This window comes from Argentina silus (assembly GCF_951799395.1).
Source record: "Argentina silus genome assembly, chromosome: 14".
Lineage (NCBI taxonomy): Eukaryota > Metazoa > Chordata > Actinopteri > Argentiniformes > Argentinidae > Argentina > Argentina silus.
In genome coordinates this window covers 2,053,164-2,080,265 of record NC_139668.1, presented here as the reverse complement: position 1 = coordinate 2,080,265, position 27,102 = coordinate 2,053,164, and the positions used below count along the sequence as shown (strand labels likewise).

General features: G+C 41.2%; 1 protein-coding gene across 1 annotated transcript; it reads left to right on the top strand.

Moving 5' to 3' along the window:
* The first annotated feature begins 2,826 nt into the window (after positions 1-2,826).
* prkx (protein kinase X-linked) lies at positions 2,827-26,271 on the top strand. The gene is made up of 8 exons (XM_083685326.1): positions 2,827-3,545; positions 14,162-14,330; positions 14,683-14,946; positions 17,159-17,278; positions 20,938-21,033; positions 22,614-22,671; positions 23,888-23,965; positions 24,044-26,271. Exons 1-8 carry the CDS (start codon positions 3,377-3,379, stop codon positions 24,167-24,169), a joined length of 1,080 nt encoding a protein of 359 aa, XP_083541452.1. The 5' UTR covers positions 2,827-3,376; the 3' UTR covers positions 24,170-26,271.
* The last annotated feature ends 831 nt before the right edge of the window (positions 26,272-27,102 follow it).

The following is a 27,102-nucleotide window of genomic DNA, read 5'->3' as shown; positions in this document are numbered from 1 at the left end:
CCATCTCAGAAGACACGTAGGGGCCCTGAATACCAATATTGCCGCTTTAATGTTGCAAAGCTAAAGTCATATCAAACAATATAACTACAAAATGAGGGTTCACAAATTCTGATGAGAAAATGTTAAATCACTATCAAATTAAGATATGTTCCCAGAGAATGAAATCTCTGAAAACATTGCCTTCTACAAACCAGGTAGTCTTTGAGCATTTACAGTGTAAGTAATGGGACAGTGAAGCATTTTTCTAGACTCCAAACCAAACTAGAGATTCTCAGCTTTTATTTGATGTTATTTGTGTACTTTTTATACATAGTCCCCCTATTTTAGGGAACCCAAAAGTAATGGGACAATTGGCTTGACAGGTGTTTCTGTTAAGTCAGGTGTGTTTCGTCACATTTTTAAGTCAGGTGTGTTTCATCATTTGTGCAGGCATAAGAGAGCTGTCAATGTGTAGTATTGATTCTAGGCTTTGGATTTGCCTTTGGAGTTTGCTATTGGTGTCTGTCAACATAAGGATCAAAGAGGTGTCAATGAATGTCAAGGAAGCCATTATTAGGCTGAACTATCAGAAACATAGCCAAAACCTTAAGCGTGCCAAAATCAACAGTTTGGAACATTATTCAAAAGAAACAAAAGCATTGGTGAGCTCAGCAATCGCAAATGGGCTGGTAGGCCAAGGAAGACTTCCAAAGATTGCTCACCACAATTAAGGAAAACCCCAAATCAACTGTTCCATAGATCAGGAACACTCTTCAGGAGGTACGCATGAATACGTCACCAACCAAACTGTTACGGTCCCTCCTCCTAACCAACCCTCTGACACCACCTTGAGGCCCAGCGATCATCGCTGGAGCGTCCAGTCCCCAGTCGGCAGTGCACCTGTTCCCTATGGTGAATCAGCGCACCTGCCTACATAAACCCTGCCTGAACTCCACTCCAGGGCCAGAATGTACTGTGTCTTATGGTAACTCTTTCCACGTGACCCGCAGACGCTTCAGCCCTCCAGAGTATCCTTGCGAATTCCTTGTGTCTTGTTTTCCCCTTGTGACTTACCTTGTTCTCCTGTGCCCCTCCAGAACTCTCGTCTTCCTCGTCTACCCATTCCACGGACCTAGCCCCTACCTGTACTTCGGCCCCCCAACCCCTCTCAGCCACTGGACCTCCCGCTAAAGACCCCTGGACCGGACCCCGACAACCCCCTTGGATTATCCTTCTCTCCCCTACCCCTCTCCCTATTCTTTATTATTAAATACGCCTTCGGGCTAAACTCTACTACCCTCTCTGTGTGCCGTCATTCTTCAGACGTTATCACGTAACACAAACTACAGACTGCAAGGTGCAAACCACTAGTTATCCTCAAAAAGGATGGTCAGGTTACAGTTTCCTAAAAAAGTATCTAAAAAGCCTGGAAAAAAGCATTGTTGACAGATAAGATTAATATTGTCATGGACCAGAGTGATTGCAAGAGGAAAGTTTTGAGAAAAAAGGTTCTGCCCAAAACCAAACCACCTCATCCGTGAAACATGGTGTAAGGGGTGTTAGGTTTGTGCATGTAAAGCTGCCACTAGAACTTCCTAACTTGTCTTAGTTGATGATGTAACTGCTGACGGCAGCAGCAGAATGTATTCTGAAGTGTACAGAAACATCTTGTCTGCTTGAGTACAAGCAAATGCCTCCATATTCCAAATGACCCAAAACATACTGCCATAGCAACTGTTTTTCAGGGGCAAAAAGTATAAAGTTCTTGACTGACCAAATAATTCTTCAGATTTAAATCCAATTGAACATGCATTTCCTTTCCTGATGATAAGATTCTAGTCAAAAACACCTCAAAACAAACAACTGAAGATGGCTGCCGTACAGGCCTGGCAGAGCATCACCAGAGCATATCCAGCATATGGTAGGGTTAATTCACACTTTAGGCACAACAACTTTTTGCCACATTGTTATTAGATGATGACAGTTCTGTGGTGATTCAGAAAACATCAGACAGATGTTAATGCATGTTAGAACGTCAAAAACTTCCTATACAATTGTACAGAAAGAGCTGGTATTGGATCATTTCACGATGTATGCACATTCCAATCTCAAAAGGTGCACAGGATTATACACCTCCAATCCATGGTCACATGGAGTGTGCCACTCATCTCTGGTGAGTATACAGTGGGTGGATCCCTTTGATTCTCCCTGGAGAGTGCATGAATCAGGCCCCTAGTGTGTCACCCAATGTGGGAGTTTTGAGTGTATTAGTAACTGTGTCGTGTCTTGGATTTGCACTACAGCTGAGAGGGCTCACCATCTTCAGCCCAGCCAACGCCCCCGTCCATTAGTTACAATTTTACATTTGCCCTCTGAATAGGTCACTCTGTGTCATTATTGCACTGCTATTTTAAATCATGTCTCTCATGTTGTTGTATTTATTGTCTCTATGCCTGTCTGTTTTATGTGTCTGAAGTACTGCTGTAGCCCTAATAGAAAGCACCCCAAGGGGACAAACATAGTTCTAAAACATGGCTGTTATTGTGTTTTAATCAGTTTGCTATAGGCCTGTCAGTAAGTGAAAAGCAGAAACAAACATGGCATAGATACGGACATCTCATTTTGCTTGCCAGTGAGGGGGCGAGGCTTGGGTTCCTGCTCCCTAGTAGGCCTCGGTTGTGTCTGGAGAACATGGGAGGGGGGAGGAGCTGCCTGTTAAACACTTCTCCGCCCCTTTAATCATACCATTGGTTGGCTTTCTAAAATGGCTTTATGATTGGCGAGTTTTTTGTCAACACATTTCTCTCTTCCTTGTTTAGCTAGTGATGAGGACTGGGTGAGGTTCGGCTTGGGGTAAAGGGGAGAAGTAAATAATTCAAATGTCTCAAATATCCACAAGCCAACTTGCTTGTTACCACGGCGGAAGCTAATATAGCTCACATTCGACCTCCAATGACTCTACTGGGACGTGGAAAAGGGCTTAGATAGTTAATGTAGTCTTTGAGTACGTTAGTAAATTCATTCATTAATTTCCGACTGTCCAGACGGGTTCTTTTGTTACTCCGCATTGAAGCAAGTGAAGTAGCTATAACGTCTATATCCATTCATCCACTTGCCAGCTAACTATCTAACTAGCACACGGTGACCGAGCCAGTATGCCGGGCAGCAGCGTTTCTTATGACTCGGATTCATCCGAACAAAGAAGATGATACCAGCTGCTTATCCAGGGAAATTTATTTGCTTTAATAAACCCATATCTGTGATCGGTGTTAGGGGGACACTGTTCCTGAAACAGCTGGCTATCTACCGTTAGCCATCGCTGGCTAGCTATTTCCCAGGAAAAAGCTGTTTTGACAAGTGATTGCTATTGCTAGATACATTTTAATGCATACGGAAAATGGCATCGACAAAGGCAAAGGTTGGACTAAACAATGAAAGCAACAACTCCATTCGAGAAAGTGCCAAGACCAGCGCTAGCAGTCCAATGTTGTTAGCCGGAGCAGCATCGCTATCACTGAACAACAGGGCATACTCGCTGGATGACCTGGACACCATTGCCACAGTCGGTAAGATTGGTAGCTAGCAAGGTCAGGTTAGGATACTCCACACACTGTCAACTCGTATTTCAATTCAAACAACACAATTACTGTCACATCAGGAATAATGCACATAGAATTGTGTATCATAGGTCGTGGTGATGGCTTTATAGAACTACTGTTGTATGATGCCTGCCTTGGTATGCTAGAACTAAAACATAATGTAGTTAGCTGGTCAGAAGATCTCATGATCTTCATCTGCCAAAAGTGGCGGTGGGGACCTCCCCATATTGGCCCACCCTAGCATTGACATTTCAGTATCCAATTATCTTAAGCACATTTGCTGGGATGGTCGTTAGTCTGGGGAGTGTTCATGAAAAAAAAAATAATAATAACAGTCCACATCCGCATGTGTGGTGTTGTCAAAACTAGAAATAATTTAGAAGAAAATCTGTTGTCCATTCCATCCAGGAACATCTGATGGTATATTCAACTTGCTTATATCAGACTTTTGACTCATTGATGGCGTCTCCTTCCCAGTCTCTGTAAACTAGGTAGAATGAACTATGATGCATTACAATACTGGCAATGTGAGACCTATAGGTTCTCTTTTTGTACCAGTGTTGTTAAGAGGGGACTGGCCAATTTACCTGTGTTAAATGTAGGCAGGCTTACTCTTTATGCACATGTATCCCTTACAAAGGCACTGTAGCTACCATTTTTTGAATGCATGCATGTACACAGATGTCCTCATCCAAATGGTAAGGCTGTGTTTACATCTGTCTATATCTTTACATTTGAGTCTGACTCCCCCAATGGTGTGTTGACACTTTGTCTTACATGCTGAAAGGACATGCCTATAGTATGGAATGGAGATGACAGGTACACATGATTGGAGAAGGGAGAAAGAAAGAACAGCCTAGACCATTAGTATATCGTTAGGTTCATTACTACTTATACAAATCAGTAGGCTATTTTAGACCCATAATAGGCTAAGCTACTGGTCCTGAATTGTCAGTTACCATGCGCTACAGTGAAGTGCTGTGACCAGTGTTCTGTAATGAATGAGTACATTCAAAGGAATGTATTTATATGTAGTTGTGCCCACACTTGTATGGGCATGTATAACAGATTTAAGTCTCAGGGAGGGTGGATGTGACATCAAGGGTGGAGTCCACTCTGTGGTGAGTGACTTAGTGTGTTTACAAAAGAATGTCAAAACAACTTTAAAATAAATTAGCATAGGCTAACCACGTACATGACACAGTAGTACCACAGACATTGTGTTGGGCTAGCCAGAATGCGGTCACTACGAACATCCGAATTTTCGAACACTTTGGTTAGGCCTAATATATGCCTTTGATCATATGTTTGGAAAGTCAAGCTGGTTTTGACTGATCACAAAGACCCCCTTTCACCCATAAAAAGTTTTGCTTCCGCTAAATCGTGGCCAACACAAACTTTGCACTAATATAGAGCAGTAAATGAGAGTGTTTGGAGGACGTGTCAAGGGGAGTGGACAAATTTGCCATTCCATGTTTAATAATTAACCATTGGTGAAAATAGACACTTCATCATAATGGGCAGAGCAGTGGTCAGATAATATGTGGAAGTAGGCCTAGTTGTCCCCTACCGATGACATCGGAGAGGGGACTATGATTCAGTCTCTGTCCATTTCTATGTCACAAGCTTTTTCTCCAACACCACTGGGACAATTTTTAACTTGGGTGAATGATGGGTCTTGCCGTACATATGATATGTACGAAATTGCACTGATTGGCCAATTTTGTCGAAACTACAGTGAAAGATGCATCTTGCCATAGAGATTGTTTAGGTGTTTCAAAGTGGTGTCATTAAACACGTCATAATAGGGTGCAAAGTGGAGAGCTAGGAGTGTAGCCTAATGGAGTAGGCATATAGCCTTAAGAATTTTGGAATTATATTTAGAGAAATCAACGCAAAGCTGTAAGAAGCATGACCTGACAAACTGATCAAATAAGCACTATGGGTTCCGGTGACTTTTCTGGCTACGAATGCAGCTGGAGGAGTGTACCCTAACGCAGTAGGCGTATAGCCTAATGAATTTGGGAATAATATTGTATATTTGAGTGAAGTCTGCTATGCAGCATAATTTAATACCGATGCTTGGCCTATATCTATACGAAAACCAGAGTTGTGTAACCTAGGTTATAGCCAGTCACATTTGTAACCAAATAATTTGGCTGTGCAAATAATTAGTCTTTGCCTATTGGTGAAATTTGTGTTTGAAGTGAAAGCGTCTTATATCAATAGGGTTAGGGAAATATTTGTTTCTCTTTGGTCACAGAATGTGATCACACCAAGAGAAAAGCCCTCCCTGTGCGCAACGGAGACAGAGCACTGTAAAACAGAGACAACCAGAGTGTCTTAGTAAAAAGTTTATGAATAAACATCTTGCTTCATTCCATCACACTTTTGTAGAGGAGTGCTACAGCATTCATGGGAGACAACATGTTTACTGTACAGTTGTTTATTCTTGCATTTGCCTAATTAGCTATATTCCCTAAAACATTGAATGACCAATGTTGCATCGATCGCCTCCGCTCACTGTGCCAATTACTACCTCTGAATAATTAAACCATGCAAGCATGCATAGACTATAAAATCAAATAGGAGAATGTCATTACATTGTAGATTATAGAAAAATATGTTTGGATAGCCTTTACGCACAAACTAAAAAGATGGTTGTTAGAATCGTCCTGAAAGTTGGCAAATTCCACTTCTTCAATCCATGGTAATATTGGGAGGGGAGAATAATATAAAACTAGTGTACAATATATATATAAGTCATCTTTTTTCTGATGAGAGGGATTTACTAGGGGGTGACATCAGTTAAAGCTCCTGTCTTTTAGCCATTATCTTTGTTTAAGAGTAATTTATTTAATGAGGCAACTCTTTTTAATCTGACATACATCTGTCTCTCTTTCAATTGTGTTTTGGTATAGGTAAAAAAAATATGCTACATTCAAGGCTATGCCAAAGTGCATTGAGTAGCATCAAGAAGTTATGCTCCTGTCACATCACTCCTGGCCTTCGATCAAATTTTTAGTGTAAGTCCAAAAACTAAATAAAAAATGTTACCTCAGCCTTACGTTTTACCTTCAATTTGGAGAGAATTAGAAAGATTTTGATTGAAGCCTATTCAAAGAAATCCGGCAATCCCAGAACAGGAACAAAATAGCATGCATTCCAATTGCAGTGTAATATTGTGTATAGGTTAGATGGTGTGCATTCATGTAGAGCAGTGAACAAACATGGAATGACCCATATACTGAGTGAACCTGTGTCACATGTCCAAATGAAATCAGTTGGCCATTTCTGGTGGTAATCTGTTTCAAATCAAATCAAAGTTTATTCATCATATGTGCATGATGCAGTGGGGTGTTAAAGGTTCAATGAAATGCTTACTTACAAGCTACCTCTCAACAGTGCATTATCAATGTAAAAATAAAAACTAGAAAAGGAAGTTCCTGAAGAAACCTTGTGAACTTGCAAAGTCTTAATATGGCAGTGGATACAGTTGAAGTTGATTTGAAGTCAAGCTTAAAAGATGAAAGAGTAGATGCATTTCAAAATGTATCATAGAAACCCAACCTAAAAGTGTATTTGAAGTAAATACAGTATGTCAGCGTTTAAAAGGTTCAGACTACCATCGCAACGGTGGGCTACCTCAATGCCTCAAGACATGAGTTCTGAACACATGTTAAGTGCTGCCGAAAGCCGCCACAAGGTGGTGACAAGCTGTGAATGATGTTAAGATATCTACTATATTTGGCAAAATCAAGCTGATTAGATAGCAGATCAGCTCATGAATTACAGGAAGGACATTCTTTAAATATTAAGTTATCTTAACAGGGACCAACTGGTGTGTTTCAAACATCATTATCTACTCTCATACCATTTGTTGTAGTCAACACGTATTCTCTCTACTTAAGCACTCTGATATGGACAGCAAGGAGAATTGCCCATTGATTTAACAATGGCAAGGGTGCGAATTAAGGGACGTGCAGAACAATGAAAATGGAGAGAGAATGGTTTGTGATTGCAGAGCCTCGCTGAAAATAATAAATATTTTTTTTAGTGCCAGTGTGCTCCCCCAAAATTATTATTTTATCGTTACTATAAGAGCATGCCCCCTATACACTCAGTGGTGACGTTTCAGCTAAATCTGAGTCATTAGCCCTAACATTTAGAATCATAATAACAACGGTCTGGGAGTTCAATACCTGGCTCTGACGGCAATGACTTTGCATTGTTGTCTTGCCATTTCTCCTCATCATCCTGATCGCCTCACTTATCGCAGCAGAGATCTTCGTCACGGTTCTGTGAGCGGTTTAATGAGGCTAGGGGGTTTATTAAACTGAACTTGTTAATAAAGCCTCACTATGCTATGTTACGTATGTTGCCATGTTATGCAACAGTTGTCTTAGAGAACATAGTCATGGCCAAAAATATTGGCACCGCTGCACTTCTTTCAGATAATGCACCACTTCTAGAAAATTGTTGCAATTACAAATGCTTTGGTATTCACATGTTTATTTATTTTGTTTGCATTAGAACAACACAAAATTGTAAGAAATAATTGGATTTCAAGCTCCTTTACTTTGTTAAACTCACCTGTGTAGAAAAGTTGACTCAACCTTTGTGTTGTGTGTCTGTGTGTGAAAAATGTAAGAAAGATTGCAACGAAGGATTGTTCGAATGGTGGATAAAGAACCTCGATCAACTTCCAAACAAATTCAAGCTGACCTGCAGACACAGGGTACAACAGTGTCAGCTCACACTATCCATCGCCATCTGAATGTAATGGGACGCTATGGTAGGAGACCCAGGAGGACCCCACTGCTGACACAGAGACATAAAAAAGCCAGACTGGAGTTTGCTAAAAACTTACCTGAGGAAACTTACCTCCCAAAATCCTTCTGGGAGAATGTCCTGTGGACAGATGAGACCAAAATAGAGCTTTTTTGTAAAGCACATCATTGTACCATTTACAGAAAATGAAATGAGGCCTTCAAAGAAAAGAACACGGTCCCTACGTCAAACATGGTGGAGGTTCACAGATGCTTTGGGGTTGCTTTGCTGCTTCTGGCAGCAGATCCTTTGACTGTGTACATGGCATCATGAAATCTGAAGACTACCAAAGAATTTTGGAGCGCAATGTAGGGTCCAGTGTCAGAAAGCTGGGGCTCCATCAGAGGTCATGGGTCTTCCAGCAGGACAATGACCCAAAGCATACTTCAAAAAGCACCCAGAAATGGTTTAGGATAAAGCGCTGGAGAGTTCTGAAGTGGCCAGCAATGAGTCCAGATCTAAATCCCATTGAAAACCTGTGGAGAGATCTCAAAACAGCAGTTGGGAGAACACGCCCTTCAAAACTGAGTGACCTGGAGCAGTTGGCAAAAGAAGAGTGGTCCAAAATTCCAGTAGAGAGGTGTAAGAAACTCATTCATGGTTACAGGAAGCGATTGATTTCAGTTCTTTTTTTCCAAAGGGTGTGCTACTAAATATTAAGTTGAGGGTGTCAATAATTTTGTCCAGTCCATTTTTGGAGTTCTATGTGGAATGATATCAGATTTGGCTTTTTTTCTCAGCTTTTTTTGTGTTGTTCTTATGCAAACTAAATAAACATGTGAATATCAAAACATTTGTAATTGCAACAATTTTCTGGGAGAAGTGGTGCACCTGAAAGAAGTGCAGGGGTGCCAATATTTTTGGCCATGAATGTAAGTAGCAATTTATTTACAAGTCCCTCTGTCTTAGCTCACTCCTTACTAAAGTGATAGAAACTTGCGCTCTGGTAGATATCACACTAGTTGGTTACTCCTAGTCTCTAGATGAGTAGAGCCCATACTAGATTTGTGGGTCCGATACCGATTTATGGGGGGGCAACATTCCTGATAACCAATATATCTGCCGATATATTTTTCTTTCTGAATTCCTTTTTAGCACAGTTTTACATAAGTAAACAATGGCATAACTATGCTCTTAATTGTGATTAGGCAAAAACATTTGATAATTTATTCAAAATAAAAAAACTGATATCACATTTACATAACTTCAGACCCTTTATTCAGTACTTTGTTGAAGCACCTTTGGCAGCGATTACAGGCTCAAGTCTTCTTGGGTATGACACTACAAGCTTGGCACACTTGTATTTGGGGAGTTTCTCCCATTCTTCTCTGCAGATCCTCTCAAGCTCTGTCAGGTTGGAAGGGGAGCGTCGCTGCACAGCTATTTTCAGGTAGCTCCAGAGATGGTTCAAGACCGGGCTCTGGCTGGGCCACTCAAGGACATTCAGAGACTTGTCCCAAAGCCACTCGTGCATTTTCTTGGCTGAGTGCTTAGGGTCGTTCTCCTGTTGGAAGGTGAACCTTCGCCCCAGTCTGAGGTCCTGAGCGCTCTGGAGCAGGCTTTCATCAAGGATCTCTCTGTACTTTGTTCCGTTCATCTTTCCCTCTATCCTGACTAGTCTCCCAGTCCTTGCTGCTGAAAAACATCCCCACAACATGATGCTGCCACCACCATGCTTCACCGTAGGGATGGTATTGGCCAGGTGATGAGCGGTGCCTGGTTTCCTCCAAACGTGACGCTTGGCATTCAGGTCAAAGAGTTCAATCTTGGTTTCACCAGACCAGAGAATCTTGTTTCTCATGGTCTGAGAGTCCTTTAGGTGCCTTTTGGCGAACTCCAAATGGGCTGTCATGTGCTTTTTACTGAGGAGTGGGTTCCGTCTAGTCACTCCATAAAGGCCTGATTTGTGGAGTGCTACAGAGATGGTTGTCCTTCTGGAAGGTTCTCCCATCTCCACAGAGGAACTCTTGAGCTCTGTTAGAGTGACCATTGGGGTCTTGGTCACCTCCCTGACGATGGCCCTTCTCCTTCTATTGCTCAGTTTGGCCAGCTCTAGGAAGAGTCTTGGTGGTTCCAAACTTCTTCCATTTAAGAATGATGGAGTCGACTGTGTTCTTGGGGACCTTCAATACTGCAGAAATGTTTTTGTACCCTTCCCCAGATCTGTCCCTCGACACAATCCTGTCTCGGAGGTCTACGGACAATTCCTTCAACCTCATGGCCTGGTTTTTGCTCTGACATGCACTCTCAACTGTGGGACCTTATATAGACAGGTGTGGGCAGTTCCAAATCATGTCCAATCAATTGAATTTACCACAGGTGGACTCCAATCAAGTCGTAGAAATCTCAAAGATGATCACTGGAAACAGGATGCACCTGAGCTCAATTTCGAGTGTCATAGCAAAGGGTCTGAATACTTATGTAAATGTGATATTTCAGTTTTTTACTTTTATTAAATTAGCAAACATTTCTAAACCTGTTTTCGCTTTGTCATTATGGGGTATTGTGTGTAGATTGATGAGGAAAATTTTTTTTGAATCAATTTTAGAATAAGGCTGAATACTTTCCGAATGCACTGTAGTTCCCAAGCTAACCCTCAATACTAGAGACTGCTTTCAAATAATACTGTCAAATAACACAACAAAGAATGAAAGGCAGTAGCTTACTGTGACAATGCCATTGTAGAAAAAAATACAATAATTAAAATAACAAAATGTTGCCTCCTGGTGGTTGTTTTGCCGATGTGAAATACCTCAAATAAACATGGGGGAAAAAGTCATGTTGACTTGCTACTGCTGTGGCTGTGCAGTCACTCAACTACAAACCAACTGTAAACTCTCATCTACTGTAGGTTATTCGGTTTAGGCTGTGCGGGTGGCGGTATAGGCATGAACAGGATGCCATGCAAATTTGAGTAAAGTAAAAAAAAGTGTAAAGATCAATAATCTGAATGGAAGTTCTTTAAGTTGAGTCAGTCTACACAGTTAAGATGTGTTTTTTTATGCAAAAAAGTATGAAAAAGAGAGAGGGGTATACTGTAGGATAGATAGAGGATAGTTAGAGAGGATGGGTAGGTGAGAGAGGGTAAGTATAGATAGATAGATAAATAATATTTGAAGCTTCAAATGTTATTTATCAATATATACTTATCCTCTCATCTATTCATGATTCTCATGAAACCAACTGAAACCATTTCCTTGATTAATTAAGCTGCAAAGTCACAAAAATTACAAAAACCAAATGTCATTATTAAGCACACTTTGTCTAGTTTCTGGACCATTCAATTGTTTTGGGCTCAGATCTTGTTTTTTGTTTTTTTTAAACAAACTTTTCACCCAAAATACATTTACTACTTTAAATGTATGTCATTTTAAAACTGATAGATTTATATTTGTTTTAGTATTTAACATATGTAATATATGTTTTACAACACAGACAAAACATATTTAAGGCAAAAACACTGTGTCCGGTCGCATGTATGTCATTAACGTTTGTTCCTGTAAAAATCGCTGTGATTTTTAAAATGAGGTTTTATTGACCCATGATGCATCATTAAGAGGAGAAGATGACATACAGTGCCTTCGGAAAGTATTCAGACCCCTTCACTTTTTTCCACATTTTGTTGTTATAGATTAAATTTAAAGGATTAAATTAAAATAATTTGTCATCAGTCCACACACAATACACCAGAATGACAAAATATTGGCCTGTTGTACAGAGTGTCATAGCAAAGGGTCTGAATACTTATGTACATGAGGTATTTCTGTATTTCAATTTTAATACATTTACTGACATTTCAGAAAAACGTGTTTTTCGCTTTGTCATTCTGCGGTATTGTGTGTGGATTGATGGCAAATTCTTTTAATTTCATCCACTTTCAATTAAGCCTATAACGCAACAAAATGTGGAAAAAGTGAAGGGGTCTGAATACTTTCCGAAGGCACTGTACATTATGGAAACAGGGCACACTAGCCTTACTTTACTTTAAACGTTTATTCTAGTCTTTGAACAAGAACCCCCTTACCCCCCTATAGGTTACCATTACTATAATTGCGCATTCGTTTATATAATTTCAAAGTTATTGATTTAGATGGTTTTTAGTATTGAAGGCATGAAAGGCCATTCAGTGACAGACAATGACAATTGTTTAGCTGAGTCAGCATGGCTTCCATAATTTTTAGCTAACTAAGCAAAGGGGTTCTCATTACCGTAACGCACATCTCTCATTACTGTGCAATTTAGTTGCTTCTTTCGGGAATGAAAAGCTCAATGACAGTAATGATAAAGATGTTCTCTAAATGCTCATAGCATTTAAATGCTGTATGTTTTGGGGTTTCTCTTAATTATAGTGAGTATTCTTTGGTCATCCACTGTAGAAGTCCTCCTTGCATAAGAGTTTGACATTGCTGATTTCGCCAGTGTTTTTATTTTTTTGGATGATGTTCTGTTGTTGTTGGCAAGCCTAAGGTTTTAAATATGTTTATGATAGTTTCTTTCTTTGATTTCTCAACCCATAATGGCTTGCTTGACTTGCAGTGACAACTATTTGGTCTTCATGTTGACAGACACCAACAGCAGACTCTAAAGGAAAAAGAAAAGGGTAGAATTAATGTAAGACATTGACAGATCTCTTATGCCTGCACAAATTATGTGATGGAACACACCTGACTAACCAGAAACACCTGTTAAGCCAATTTTTCTAAAAATAAGGGGACTATGTATAAAAGGGATTGGAATTTCTAAATGGTGAAACCAATCTGAAAAAAAAAACATTGCATTAAAGCTGATAATCTCTACTTTAACCTCATAGTAATAGTTTGATAAAATCCAAACTCTTGGAGTAAAGAAATGTTCGTTCAGTCATCCAAAATTTCCATAGCAGTTGCAGTAACAATGGAGCTCTCTGAATGTTGGCCTAAATCAACATTCTACAATGTTAGTGACAAAAACAAAGGTCATAGTACAAACCTGTCTGCATGTTTTAAAGTGAATAGCTTAAAAGTTGTAGGAGGAGTGGTGTTGCAGATTTTGCTGAAGCAAACCCACTAATAAACCCAGATTCTTGAGCTGTCAATTTAAAAATTGCATTATACATTATTATTGCATTACATTATTATAATGTTATTTATAATGATGTCAACTTAAAAGTGTATAGCCTTATGCTTGTTTGTAAATTCTAGTACGAAATGATACTGAAATATTACACCAGCAATGGTTCAGGTGTAGAGTTGTGCTCATACAGTACCTGACAGTCCAACTCTTTTGTCATGAAAATGACTAAGACAAACAGGATTGGCTTTGTTTACTGGCAGTACATTACTATGGAGACAGGCTAAGACAAACAGTCGTTGGAAGCTTAAATGTGCTAAAAGCCAACGTTACATTACTCTGTTCTATTCTCCCTGTTTGTGAACACCACCCTCTCCACAATTACCAAAATATGATAGAAATGATTATTTGTTATTGTAGGCTGATAGTACTCATCTTGAGATGATAGCGAATATATCCTAGTGAAAAGGAATGTCAAAGAGAAAACAGAAATGGTATTCATATGTATTTATGTTGTATTATTTTTATTTATTTATTTAACTTTATTTATATCTTTCTTTTTATTTATTGTGGGTAGCCTAATATGTTGCAGAAATATCATACAAATGAATACAATATATCCTGTTATCTGTGTCTTGCATTGTTAGTGGTCTGTCTGATATCCATCATGTAATGACTGCTGCTCCTCTCCCTCCCTGCCTCAGGCACTGGTACCTTTGGACGAGTGTTCCTGGTGAAAGACAAGAAGACCAGGGCGTTCTATGCGCTCAAGGCCATGAAGATCCCTGATGTGATCAGGCTGAAACAGGAGCAGCACGTCCACAACGAGAAAGAGGTCCTGACGGAGGTCAACCACCCTTTCCTCATCAGACTGTGAGTGTCCCCTTACATCAGCAACCATCCACTCTCACACAGGAGACATTTTAATTTGTAGGATGAACCTGGTAGAATAAACGTTAGATGGGGATGAATAGAACCATTTTTTGAAATTGCTTTGACATATTCATAAACATGAACAAATTAAGCACCACAGCAAATATCATTCAACTACTGTCTACGCCTACCTCTATAACAGTATTGACATGCACTGCTATATCCAGTAAGCTGAGCAAACATTGTGCACATTGCCGCATCTAGACATTGCAGGGTTGTTACGGGAATTGAGTAGAGTCACCTTGTTCAAATTGGGCTTTGAGTGGTGTGCTGCCCTATTTCTGCCTCCCAGGTTTTGGACCCACCATGACGAGCGCCTGCTGTACATGTTGATGGACTACGTGCCAGGCGGCGAACTGTTCAGCTACCTGCGGAGCCGGGGCCGTTTCAGTAACACCACAGGGCTTTTCTACTCCACGGAGATCGTGTGTGCCATTGAGTACCTTCACTCCAAAGAGATTGTGTACCGGGACCTGAAGCCAGAGAACATCCTGCTGGACAGCGAGGGTCACATCCGACTCACCGACTTTGGTTTTGCAAAGAAACTTTCAGACAGGTATGGACTCCCTTTTCCGTCTGCGTCGCTTCACCCTGGTTCAGCGGTTTGATGATTGTGAGATGATTGAGTTGCACAGGATGCCTCCCCTGACAAGTGATTACCAGAATATTATCACAGTTTTTTTTTTTTTTTCATTATCAATGTGGGAGTGAAGGCTGTTCTTCTTTCTCATTTACCAATCTGTGAAATGGTGTGGCACTTGTGACCCCTTTGACACATCTGACTGATTGGGGTTTAGGCCTAGCTGTCCTTGAGAATGTCATATTCTACTCAAGGGCGTATTGAGGGATTCCTTTAAAAAAGAACAGGTCTCATGGGCAAAAATGCGAAAACCACATTGCCTTTATTTAGCTTGAATTAGAATGACATGAAGCAAATCTTCAATGACCTTCGTAGAATTGGAAAGCTGCACTCAAGTTAGGATGGTTTCTATCTGCAGTGCAGTGTTTTTTCAGGGAGCTCGCTGAACACAAGCTGACCCTTTTGACATGTAAACATAATGGACTAAGATTACATTTTCCCTGGGCTGGGGGAGTAAAATAGATTTGGAGTAGATATCTCTCTGATGTACAAGTGAAGTGACCCACTTATATTTATGGAAGGCAATAGAATGCAGCCTCGCATGCAGTCGAGAGACAACTGCCATTCCCTAGCGCTCATGTGCAGTTGACGTATGGTAAAACACCTCCACAGCCTGTCCATGCTTCCACAGTGCCACCTAGTGACAGAACAGATCCTGATCCACTTGATCCAGAACGGGCTTTGAGGTAAACCTGCCCATCAGATACACATCATGCGACACAATATAATTACAATGCAGGTGGCATTTCATCATTGTGACACATTGCCCCATCCTTGTTAACGATAACAAATATAACAATCTGAAGGTAAATCCCAGGGATCTCGAGCCTCCGCTTTCAACAACCAGTCATTTGCACACACATCGCCATCACCACGGCAACAGAAAAGCGTGTTATTATCCACAGACCTGCCAGTATTATTACTACAGATTATTACTACAGTACTACTACACATTGACCAGTCCAGGGACAGCAGGGGCGTCAGGAGGACTGAGTGGTGTTGTCTTTCCTCCTGTAACCACTTCCTACTTCTTGAGTAAACTGTGTGGAATTTGTACATAAAGAGCTGATAGTGAATATATCCTAGTAAAAAGGAATGTCAGAGAATACATTGCATTAAATGCTATTCATATTTATTCGAACTTTAACTTTACTTATATTTTTATTTGTATGTATTGTGGATAGCCTAATATGTTGCTTTGAAGCCAAGGCTTGGAATGATCATCAGTCAGACAGTAATGGCCACAGAATAAATGTGTGTGTGTGTGTGTGTGTGTGTGTGTGTGTGTGTGTGTGTGTGTGTGTGTGTGTTGGGGGGGGGGGGGGTGTTCCATCTCTTACAGGGTGACACTGTATAACTGTCACTTTCTTTTCTTCCAATTTTTGCTGTCACTTCTGTGCTCTCTTGTGACAGTTGTTAACACATTTAAACATTGAGAATGTAAACATTTATTGTTAAAAGAGCAGGGCGTAAGTCTGTTGGAGATCTGCCACCTCTGGCCAGCGTGGCGAAATTCAGTTTGAATTTTATATTATTCTCTAAAAATAATATAACCCCCCGAAATGGACTTGCAGTGTCGGACATTAGCTGTTGTGTTTCTGCATGCTTGCACAATTCAAATAGGCAGCCACCAGAGACAGGCGGAAATCAGTCCACTCCCCTAGAACACCCCTGGCAGTAACAACATGTTTATATGCAAACCGAGTATCGGGTAGGACACATCTAGAAAACGCTTTTTCCAATCCAAAACAGTGTTCATAAATGATAAATGAAATATTTCTTTCAAAGGATCTCATTCTCTGATTGCAACCGATCAGACGTAGTCATTACAACCATTAGGAAGCTTTTAGAAAGCTTGAATGTTATATACTGGACTGGCATACTTTAATCCATATTCTATGAAAGCTGTTAGAGCTTTGAGCAGTGTCTTGCTGCTGTATAATTCATCAGATTTGATCTACCTCAATCAGCTATGTAGGCATTCTGATATTCCACCCCTCTCTCTCTCTCTCTCTCTCTCTCTCTCTCTCTCTTTGTCTCTCTCTCTTTCCGTCTCTCTCTCTGTCTCTCTCTCTCTCTCTCTCTCTCTCTGTCTCTCACCCCCCCCCCTCTCTCTCCCTCTGTACAGGACCTGGACTCTGTGTGGCACCCCAGAGTACCTTGCCCCAGAGGTCATCCAGAGCAAAGGTCACGGTCGTGCAGTGGACTGGTGGGCGCTGGGGATCCTCATCTTTGAGATGCTGGCCGGGTAGGTATCCATCACCAGGGGCGAACACCAGGAGGCACTATCCTCCTATCATCCAGTCCAAAGGAGTGACTGGTTACATTGTACATAAACGATGGGTAGTATCTAGGAGAATGACCAGCGTCACTGTTTGAAGTGTCTATGGAGAAAGTGCTGCTATTCAGTTTGATTTGATCTAATGGGTTGCATCACTCTGCAGTGGGCTCAATCCCAAAGCTTGTGTTGCTACAGTATGAGGATAGTCTGAAAGATGAAAGAAAGGTTACAGATAACTTCTGAAGCATCCTGGTTGTGTTTCTTCTGTGGAGACTGTTTCATCATAAACTCTGTGACTCTGAAGTTATATTCTTGACTCAGAATCCCAAAGGGCTAATTTTGTAAACATATTTCCCCGAAAAAAACATATAATGTCCAAATTAGTCATATAAATATTTAGTATTTGGTAGAAAATGTATTTTCTTTGTTGTTTGTTTTGAGGTATTTTTAAATCCTTAAATCCCCTCTTCAGCAAATTGCATGTTCAATTGGATTTTAATCTGGAGATTGACTTGGCCAGTCTAATACTTTTTGGCTCTGAAAAAGTTGCTATGACAGTGTGTTTTGGGTCATTCTCTTACTGTATGATGAAGCGCCATCCAATGGCTTTGGAGGCATTTGCTTGTACTCAAGGAGACAAGATGTTTCTGTACACTTAAGAATACATTCTGCTGCTGTTGTCAGTAGTTGTATCATCAATTAAGTTGCCAGTTCTTGTGGCAGCTATACATGCCCAAACCATAACATCCCCCCTCCAGCATGTTTCACAGATGAAGCTGGGATGCTGTAAATCATACCACAGGTGGTATGCTGTAAATCTCGGGCAGATGCTTTTTTCTCCAAACTTTCCTCTTGCAATCACTCTGGTTCCTAATAATATTTGTCTTTTCTGTCACAAGACCTTTTTCCAGACCTCTGCAGACTTTGTAGTTACATTTAAGCAGACTGTAACATGATAATTAGAGATTTGCACCTTGTAGTGAAGTCTCTGTAGTTTGGCTGGTGACGTATTCTGCAGATGGTAGTCTCTGACGCCTACCTCGTGGATAGTGTTCCTGATCTGTGGGACAGTTGTTTTGGGGTTTTTCTTCATTATGGTGAGCATTCTTCACTCATCCATTGTAGAAGTCTTTGTTGACCTACCTTTGTGATTGCTGAGCTCACCAGTGTTTTTTTTTTCTTCTTTTGGATGATCTTCCAAACTGATTTTAGGCACGCCTAAGGTTTCGGATATGTCCATGATAGTTTTTTTTTCTGATTTCTCAGCCTAATAATGGCTTCCTTGACTTGCAGTGACAACTCTTTGGTCTTCATGTTGACAGACACCAATAGCAAACTCCATAAGCAAACCAAAGCCTAGAATCAATACTAAACATGGACAGCTCTCATGTACCTGCACAAATTATGTGAGAGAACACACCTAACTAACCAGAACCACCTGTCAAGCCAATTTTCCCAATACTTTTGATGCTCTGAAAATGGGGGGGACTATGTATAAAAAGGGTTGTAACTTCTAAACGGTGAAATCAATGAACGAAATTCAATTAAAGCTGTTTGTCTTCTGCATCCTTGCAGTGCATGTCAGTGAATGTAGAGTTTCCCACCATGCTATACTGAAAACAAATTCCACCAACCTAGGTCGTGTGGCAATAAAAGGAACTATATTTTGTATGTATGTTGTTATGCTAAATGTAAATCACTGTCTTGGGAGAAAACATACTCGTTAGAGTATGAATTAGGCTGTTTGAAGTATCAAAGCTGTATGCTTGAAAACCTTGTTAGTGCCAAGGTGAAGTTATGGAACTTATTTAGCATTTTACTGTCTTTTGCAGCTTTTGACGAGCCATAAATTCTTACTTAAAACATATTGTTTGCTCATTAATAGTTTTTGTTGTGTGTTGTTGGTAAACTTTACTATTTGAACAGTATTTGGAAAAGATCCTAAGTTTTTTAAGTGTTTTAGAACTTTGTTTTTGATCATATTGAACTTCTGCTAAAGTTCTAGTCATCAGAGGGCTTCCTGCACATGTGCCTTGCATTGCGTCCTCACCCCAGTCTTCTTTATGCTCCAGTAGATAGTTTAGTGGCCTTCAAGTGGGGAAAAATGTGACCTTCTCAAGCATTCATCAGGCAGCCTTTGAAGTGCGGACTCCTGAAGGGGGTGCCCTTAAGCTGCAGACAAATGCTCTCTTCAGAACAACACACTCTAAAAGGTTTACTGTCGCATGCCTGTTTTTGTCAAAGGTCCCGTGCTTCCGTGCTGGAAGAATGTAGCAGGGGCGTCTGAAAGTTAGTGGTGCCACCCCCTCCGTAAAGTAAGAGGTGGAAAAACATCCGCCCAAGTTCCTGACCCCTGGGTCATAACGGCAAGGGCCACCTGTGCATGGAGCACACCACACTTGGTTTGCCTGTAGATGATCCTGCCTGGGGGGAGATCTCTCTCCGTAATGGAAAACTTGTGTGCGTGTGTGTGAGACCTGGTCCCAGGGTCCACGGTACACTCCCACTCCCACTCAGAACATCTGCTCTGGCCTATGTAGCCCATTCTACGACATGCAAACCTGACAGTCATAGGTCTTTGTGTCTACCTTTTTAAACCTTTAAGTTCAACTAGATGGGTGGCTAATGGGTATCCCCCCTCCCACACACACACACACATGCATACACCCCATTTCCTTCTTCCTTTCTCCTAGTGGAATCTTGGCGACCTCTCAGGTATTGCATAAACCTTAGGTTGCTGTTACGTAACCTGAGGAGGGCCTCTTGCACTGTCCATCACCGGAGGCCTACTGTACCGGCAGCACTGAGGGGAGGACCCTGGTCACAGCCCCACCAACACCTCCCTCACTCTCCTCATCCACCAGGAGCTGATTCATCATTTGGCTCCCCTCTTATTCTGCCAACGCCCAAACTCTTTCTTTTCTCTGACATTTACCGTGTATTTCTCCCCTCCCCTTCCTCTCCGTGTTAGTCTCTTATTGACTGTTTTGACTTGTGCTACCAACCACTGACTATCTGGCACGTTCTTAAAAAAACACCCAGCTACGCAAATGAAACCAACTACGACATATCTCCCTATGAAAAATCCCCTAATCCCCCCCCCCCCCCCCCCCATCCCACAAAACCAGGTTCTGACTCCATTTTGACTGGCCAGGCAGGCTGTGACAAACTGGTGCGATTATCCGGCTGTCTGCTCCATGTGTAATGCATTTAGGCTGGCCCATTATGTAACATGCGGTTAATGGCTTGTCCAGGCCTAAGCGAGCAACGCTGGGAAACCACTCAGCGAAACCCAGAGAGTCACTAGACGGCAGCCCTGGGCCCCGCGCTGCAGCACCGTACACCCTACAGCCACACACCGGTTACTCGTGAGAGGACATACACAATACAGGGGTCCAGCTGTAGAGGTTCAAGCAAAACAGCAGGCCTATATCTATCATGCGTGTCTAAAGACCTGTGTGGTCTTTACAAACTGTTTACCCAAGCACTCTCAATTCCCCCCCTCTGTCTCTACTCTCTTATACCATTGATTCTAGGCTTTGATTTGATTCTGTTATCTTAGTTTTTGCTGAAAGGAATAGACATTTTGAAGTTTGTGAGTGACCCGTCTTTATTTTTTCCTCTAGGTACCCACCTTTTTTTGATGACAATCCGTTCGGCATCTATCAGAAGATCCTCGCCGGAAAGCTAGAATTCCCACGGCATCTGGATTTCTATGTGAAGTAAGCTCACGGGAAACCGGGTGAAACGCAGATAGACAATGTCATCATTCATATCATACAAACAATGGAAGTAGGTTTGTCTATTTTTAGGTCAACATATAGGGTCTTGACATTTAGGAAACAAAGTACCCTTCATTTGTTGGATTCTCAACACAATTGTTAGTTTGAAACACACACTTCCTTTTCTCCCAGCTTACTCTCTTTTGCCCATAACCAACACAGTGTGTTTTATAAATCCATTACTAATACTCATGATTACGACCTGACAGTCAGAATTAGGCTTGGCTGCAGTGTGAATACTTTTGGTTGTGTGTGGATATCTGGGAATATGCAGTCATTCCATCAGTTCCCATGTTTATCAGATGTAGCCCAGAAGAGCTGCGTGTATCTGTGTTTGTCTGTCTGTCTGTGTCTGTCTGTCTGTGTGTCTGTCTGTCTGTGTGTGTGTCTGTCTGTGTGTGTGTCTGTCTGTCTGCATGTTTGTGTGTCTGTCTGCGTGTCCCACTTCTGTGTACATGTGCGTGTGTGCGCGCGCTAGCGTACAGTGTGTCATGCAGCGTCCTGTCATACTGTGGGGTCTATTAGCTCCCTGGAGATAAAGGGCAGGTGAGGTGGACGTGTGGTCACTAATGACACACCCATCTGATTTGTACTCATTCTCCTACCATCACACCGGTCGTTAGAACAGCTGGAGGCTGGAGGAATGTGGCAGATTACAGACTTACTGGAGTGCCTGTGTGCACTCAATCAGCTCCACACAGTGGCCCATGGGAGGCCAGACAGGCCTAACTCACTGAAAATACAGCCCCAAACACTTAAGTCATCTATCTTTTGGCCACTTGACAGAAGCTTTTTAAATATTTCCAGCACCGACATCACTGTCACATCTTCCCATCCATCAGGCATGAAAGCCACAACCTGAGGCAGACTGCTGCTCTGTGTCCAGCAGTAACTCTTGAGGATACTCACAGATAAGAAAATCTTGCAGATATGACACGACCGCTTTAGCACCCCGACTTGCAACCTCAACATCGCTGGTTCAAATTGCCACTTTTTTTTTTGGGTGGTGCTGATTTTTGTTGCTTATGCTAATGTTTGCTAATGCCTTCCCCTTACAAATGAACCTATCCTTAACCACTCAAAGTAATTCACGTATCTCTGCCGCATTCATAGCTTTCATATGAACTGGCTCTTCAGATTTCCGATGAACGTGTTCTGCTTTGAATGTATGAATTCATATGAATTAAACATGAGGTCTTGTTGCTCAAGGTGTTGCATATTATCTGAAAACATTGTGAATCATCCCAGTTCTCCCTACGCTCCCACGCTGACACCTTAATAGCTATGTCAATACCTTGTCCACTTTTGACCTCCTGCTTTCATCAATTAAAAATGAGAGAGGAGTTTGTCAGGATGCACCTCTCATCTCCTCCTCACATCAGGTTAGCTGTGATTCCAATGGCCAGGCACATCCGTCTGCTTGGCCATTTTGGACAGGCCTCTTGGCTGTCGAGACCACATAAGCCAGAGATACAGTGTTTATTTGCTCATCGTCTCTTTCCCTTTGTGCCTTTTTCCAGGGACCTCGTCAAGAAGTTCCTGGTCATCGACAGGGCCAGGAGGTTAGGTAATATGAAGGTGAGTTGATGAACAGAAGTCATTGGATCAAATGTTTTATGAACACAGCAGTTGTGTAGTGGTCATTACAGTTTGACGTCACAGTCTGAAATTAAGACAGGAAAGGGCCTCGGGAGTGACTGACTGTCTGCATTTGTTTCCAATTAGCAGGAAACATAAGGAATGTTGTTGTAGAGGTAGTTTGTGCCCTTTGGGTAAGGGGGTATGGTGTGCAGGGTAAAAATCTTTATATATATATATATATCCCTTTAGTGAGCTAATTCTAGTAGTTTATCATGTAGCAGAATCAGCGTACTCTCTAGGACGTTTCTGTAATTTCAACTTTTGATTGTTAACTCTTCTAATATGAATACCTAGATGAAAGGATGTCTCCTTTGGCATTGAGGTTTTTACTGAAGGAGTGAAACCCATATTCACAAGCCACATGTAGAGACAGTGTGTGAATAGGACAATGCAGCTATGTTCACACAATGAGCACTTGAAGGCTTCCTACACAATGTCCATGGCCTCGTTGGCAGCGGTCACTCTGTAGAATGATCTGTTATTTCTCCTGAGTAAATTAATTTCCTTCACACTCCCATGGAGAGTTTGCTGTCATAGTGTGACAGGAGGATTTAAAAACTGTTGATTTAAAAAAGTTCTCCCGTGTACATGCTCCACATGTTCAGGCGCCTATACGAAACAGGCTTAATGTTAGCATGAGTGGTCGAAAGGAGGCACAACATCTGAAATGCTATGGCTCACACATTTCCATCCAGTGTGTGCGGTATGCCCTAAGAACGTTGCATGCTCATGATCCACTAAAGATGGAAGGACAGAGTGAAATAAATGGTATTTATCTGTTTTAGCCATATAGTCTGGCATGGTATTATTCATCAATGGGAATTAGTATCTGCATTTGGCACTGATCCTCATCTGAGGAACGTCTTGAGTGTTTTGAGTTAGATTGTTCAAAGGCAGAGTGGAATTTGGAGGCCTTTTTCAACGAGAAAAAGTTGTTAAGCAGAGTGATTAAACTTACACAATCCACCATGTGCTGATTGATTTTGTCTGTGAAACATTTTCTGAGGAAAACAGTCTAGTTAGCTCATTCAGAGTATTCAAAGGTCTAGCTAGCTATACACTGAACAGTATGACTCCTTTGTCAACGCAATCAGCAGAAGGAGACTGAAATGTTTTTCTGTTCCGTCTTATTGTCATGTTCATCCTTTTTCAGAACGGCGCAGATGATGTGAAGAAGCACAGATGGTTCAAGTCTATAGACTGGGAGGCTGTGCCTTTGAGGAAACTGAAGGTTAGTCTTTCTTTTCACTTCTACTCATTTATTAAATTAAAGTTGTTGATTGCTAACTCATAGTTTTGTCTCCCTCAGCCACCCATCGTTCCCAAGGTTTCCCACGACGGCGACACCTCCAACTTCGATGCCTACCCTGAGGACGAATGGAAGAAAGGCACACCTGTACCTCCGAAGGATTTAGAAATCTTTAAGAACTTCTGATTTGTCAGAAATAGAGAGAGACACCTAAAGAGAATAGGCTGACATGTCGGTAACCTATTAGAGAGGATAAGAGGATTTTGAAGCGGTTGCCTCTGAACCTTATCTTGCATGAAGAAAATGGTCAATGGAGATGGAAAGGTTTCACGTTGGGCACAGCAAGAACGTTTACTTAAACATAAATCAAAACATTTGATGCAGTGATTTCTGATACCATATCATCACAGGCACCAATGACTTCCTTGATTTCCTTCCGCGTGACAAGTTTTAAATGTTTCTTTTATTTCTCTCTCCTGAACTGAAACCTCGATTCTGAGTTTGTTTGTTTTCTTTGTTTCTCTGAGCCTTCTCGTATTATGCAAAAAATTATGGTCCTCTTCAAACCAAAGGACACCGTTACTGAAAATATGTTTAAAATGCAATAATCAGGTTTTTATATCATGTTTTTTATATTTTGCGGGGTTTAAAAGGTTCTTATTTTCCTCAGTGGAACTTCAACTGAGCAATGCTTATGATCCAAAAGTTATGTTATTGAATATTTAATTGTAGCTACATACAACATAGATGGCATTAAGCTATGTGATCATATCCCACTAGTAGGTAGTTTGTACTGGATTGTACAGGATGTTTGTCTATGAACGTTCTTGGAACGTAGAACTGTCATGTTAAGCTTTGTAATTATTGACTTGCCACCAGTCAGATGGGCTGTCTTGTCACGAGCTGTGAGTACTCATCAGTCAGCCATTTGTGCATGTATGTGACAAAACAAGACCAGAAGCACTTGTAAGAGGTGCCTTACATCAGGAGGTTGACAATAGTGTAATCTTTTTCTCCTTACAACCAATTTGACTTGAAATGGTACTTTTTCACTAATTTATACAAAGAACACAGTTTTAGAGCTGTGCTGTTTAAACATTGGCTGTTAATATATGTGAAATTGTGGTCTGGAAGACGTGTAGCTACTGTGTGTTTTTCTCCCTTGCTCATTGTCATAGTTCACTGGTCACAGTGCCTAGTGTTCCATGTCTACAGATGGATATGATCTCCAGGTCTCTGCCACATATAGAACAGTACAGTACAGACCTCTAGGTAGGTTCATGTATAGATAAGATGGAGGAAGTAGTGTCAGAGCTAGGCCTGGCCCTGAACTCCTCCCTCCACCTACTACCGTAGCATGTCTCACAGGTTCCTCCATCATAGGTTGATGTAGACCATGACACATTTACATGAATATGTCTCAGGAGTAGGGTGAGTGTGCAGATAGCTGATGACACAGGACTTCATTCACTTAAGTGTTTTGAATTAGGTTGTTCAAAGGCAGAGTGGAATTTGTAGGATTTTTTCAATGAGGAAAACAAATCTGGTAAACAGAGCAATTAAATTGAGATAATCCACCACGTGCTGTTATTGACATAATCAAACATAATGTAATACAATCATAAACCTTCACTTGACAACCTATGTACTAACATTATTTTTTGTCTCTTTTGTCAACTTGAATTATATCAACATTACATTTTGATGGCTTACGTAGAATAGACTTAAAAGAAAACTGCTCTGTCATTATGTCAAAACTCTGTATGTGTTCATTATGTCCATTAGTATAATGTCTTTGCACAATGCATGTATTGTTTGTTACTTTTTTTGAATTTTTATTTTTTTTGAATTTTTTTATCTTTACCTTTTTCAGTGTGAAGTGTGATATTCTCCAGGGAATTTGTTTTACAATCCTCAGACTTGGCCTTTTTTTAAGATAATGTATTTCTGTTTATGTATTAGCAAAAGTCATTACAGATACAAGCGTATGATATTTCTTACCCATTATACCAATGCCTTCTATTGTTAAATTTAATTGATTTTTTATTTAATTGCCTAACCTACTGGAATTGTGTTTAAAATAATCAAAGGCGCACCACTATATTAACTATTTGAGGTACTGTTTGGAAAATGCACACAAGCAGGATTAAAAACACCTCATATCTTCCCCCTCAGAGTTGTCTTTATTATCAGGACTGTATGTCCACCCCACCACACTGTAGGCCTGTAGTGGGACGATAGTGGGCAACAGTGCTGGTGGCATAGTTAGCGGAAATTATTGGTATTTTACAAAGAATATAAAGTAACAATGTGAGCGCTATGCTATGATTTTCTGTGCCTCATTGGTAGGCACCATGCTGGTGGTGATATGATTGAAGTTTGCCTGCATACTAATTGCTACAAGAGGCTGATATCTAATTCAATAAATCCTACCATGCTTCAGAAGTATCTGCTAACCAAATTCTATGTAATCAGACTTATTAACTTTCAGAGCGTTTTCAGCTGTTGGTCATTTCTCTTCAGCAACCTCTGGATCCGCCCAACATTATATTATACAGAGTTTTCTGAGTCCATGGTTGAGGCTGAGTGCTTCCACGGAACAGCAGTCACTGCTTTTCAGAGCTTAATTTCCTCTCAGATTCTCGCTCTTCAAAATAAATGTGAAGGTATAATTTCATATGAAGGCAGCGTTAATGGAGAGCGCTGTTATGTTTACAGTGGAAAGTGACTCACGCTGTGTCTGCGCCTCCTTCCTGTGTGCGTGCTGGGTGATAACATCCAGGACCACTGGGCCACAGCAGTGCAGGGCTAATAGTGGAGCTAATGAATCCCGTATGACCTGATGTACTCCTGTGAGACTGAGGCTGCTTCCCTGGCATCGCAGGGAAGGAGAGACCGCGCTCATGTGTTGGTGTACAGAACACAGCCCCTCCTCAGGGAATATCACATCCACCCCCTGCGCCCTCGTCCTAGATTGTATGTGTGAAATGGTTTGTACACGTGTGTTTCTGTGTCCCACAGCAGATGTGTGTAAGAAGTGGGAAGTGAGGAGGGGTACCCGGTCTATCACAGTAATATAAAGGACACCGGGGGATTGTGTCACATATATCACCAGATCA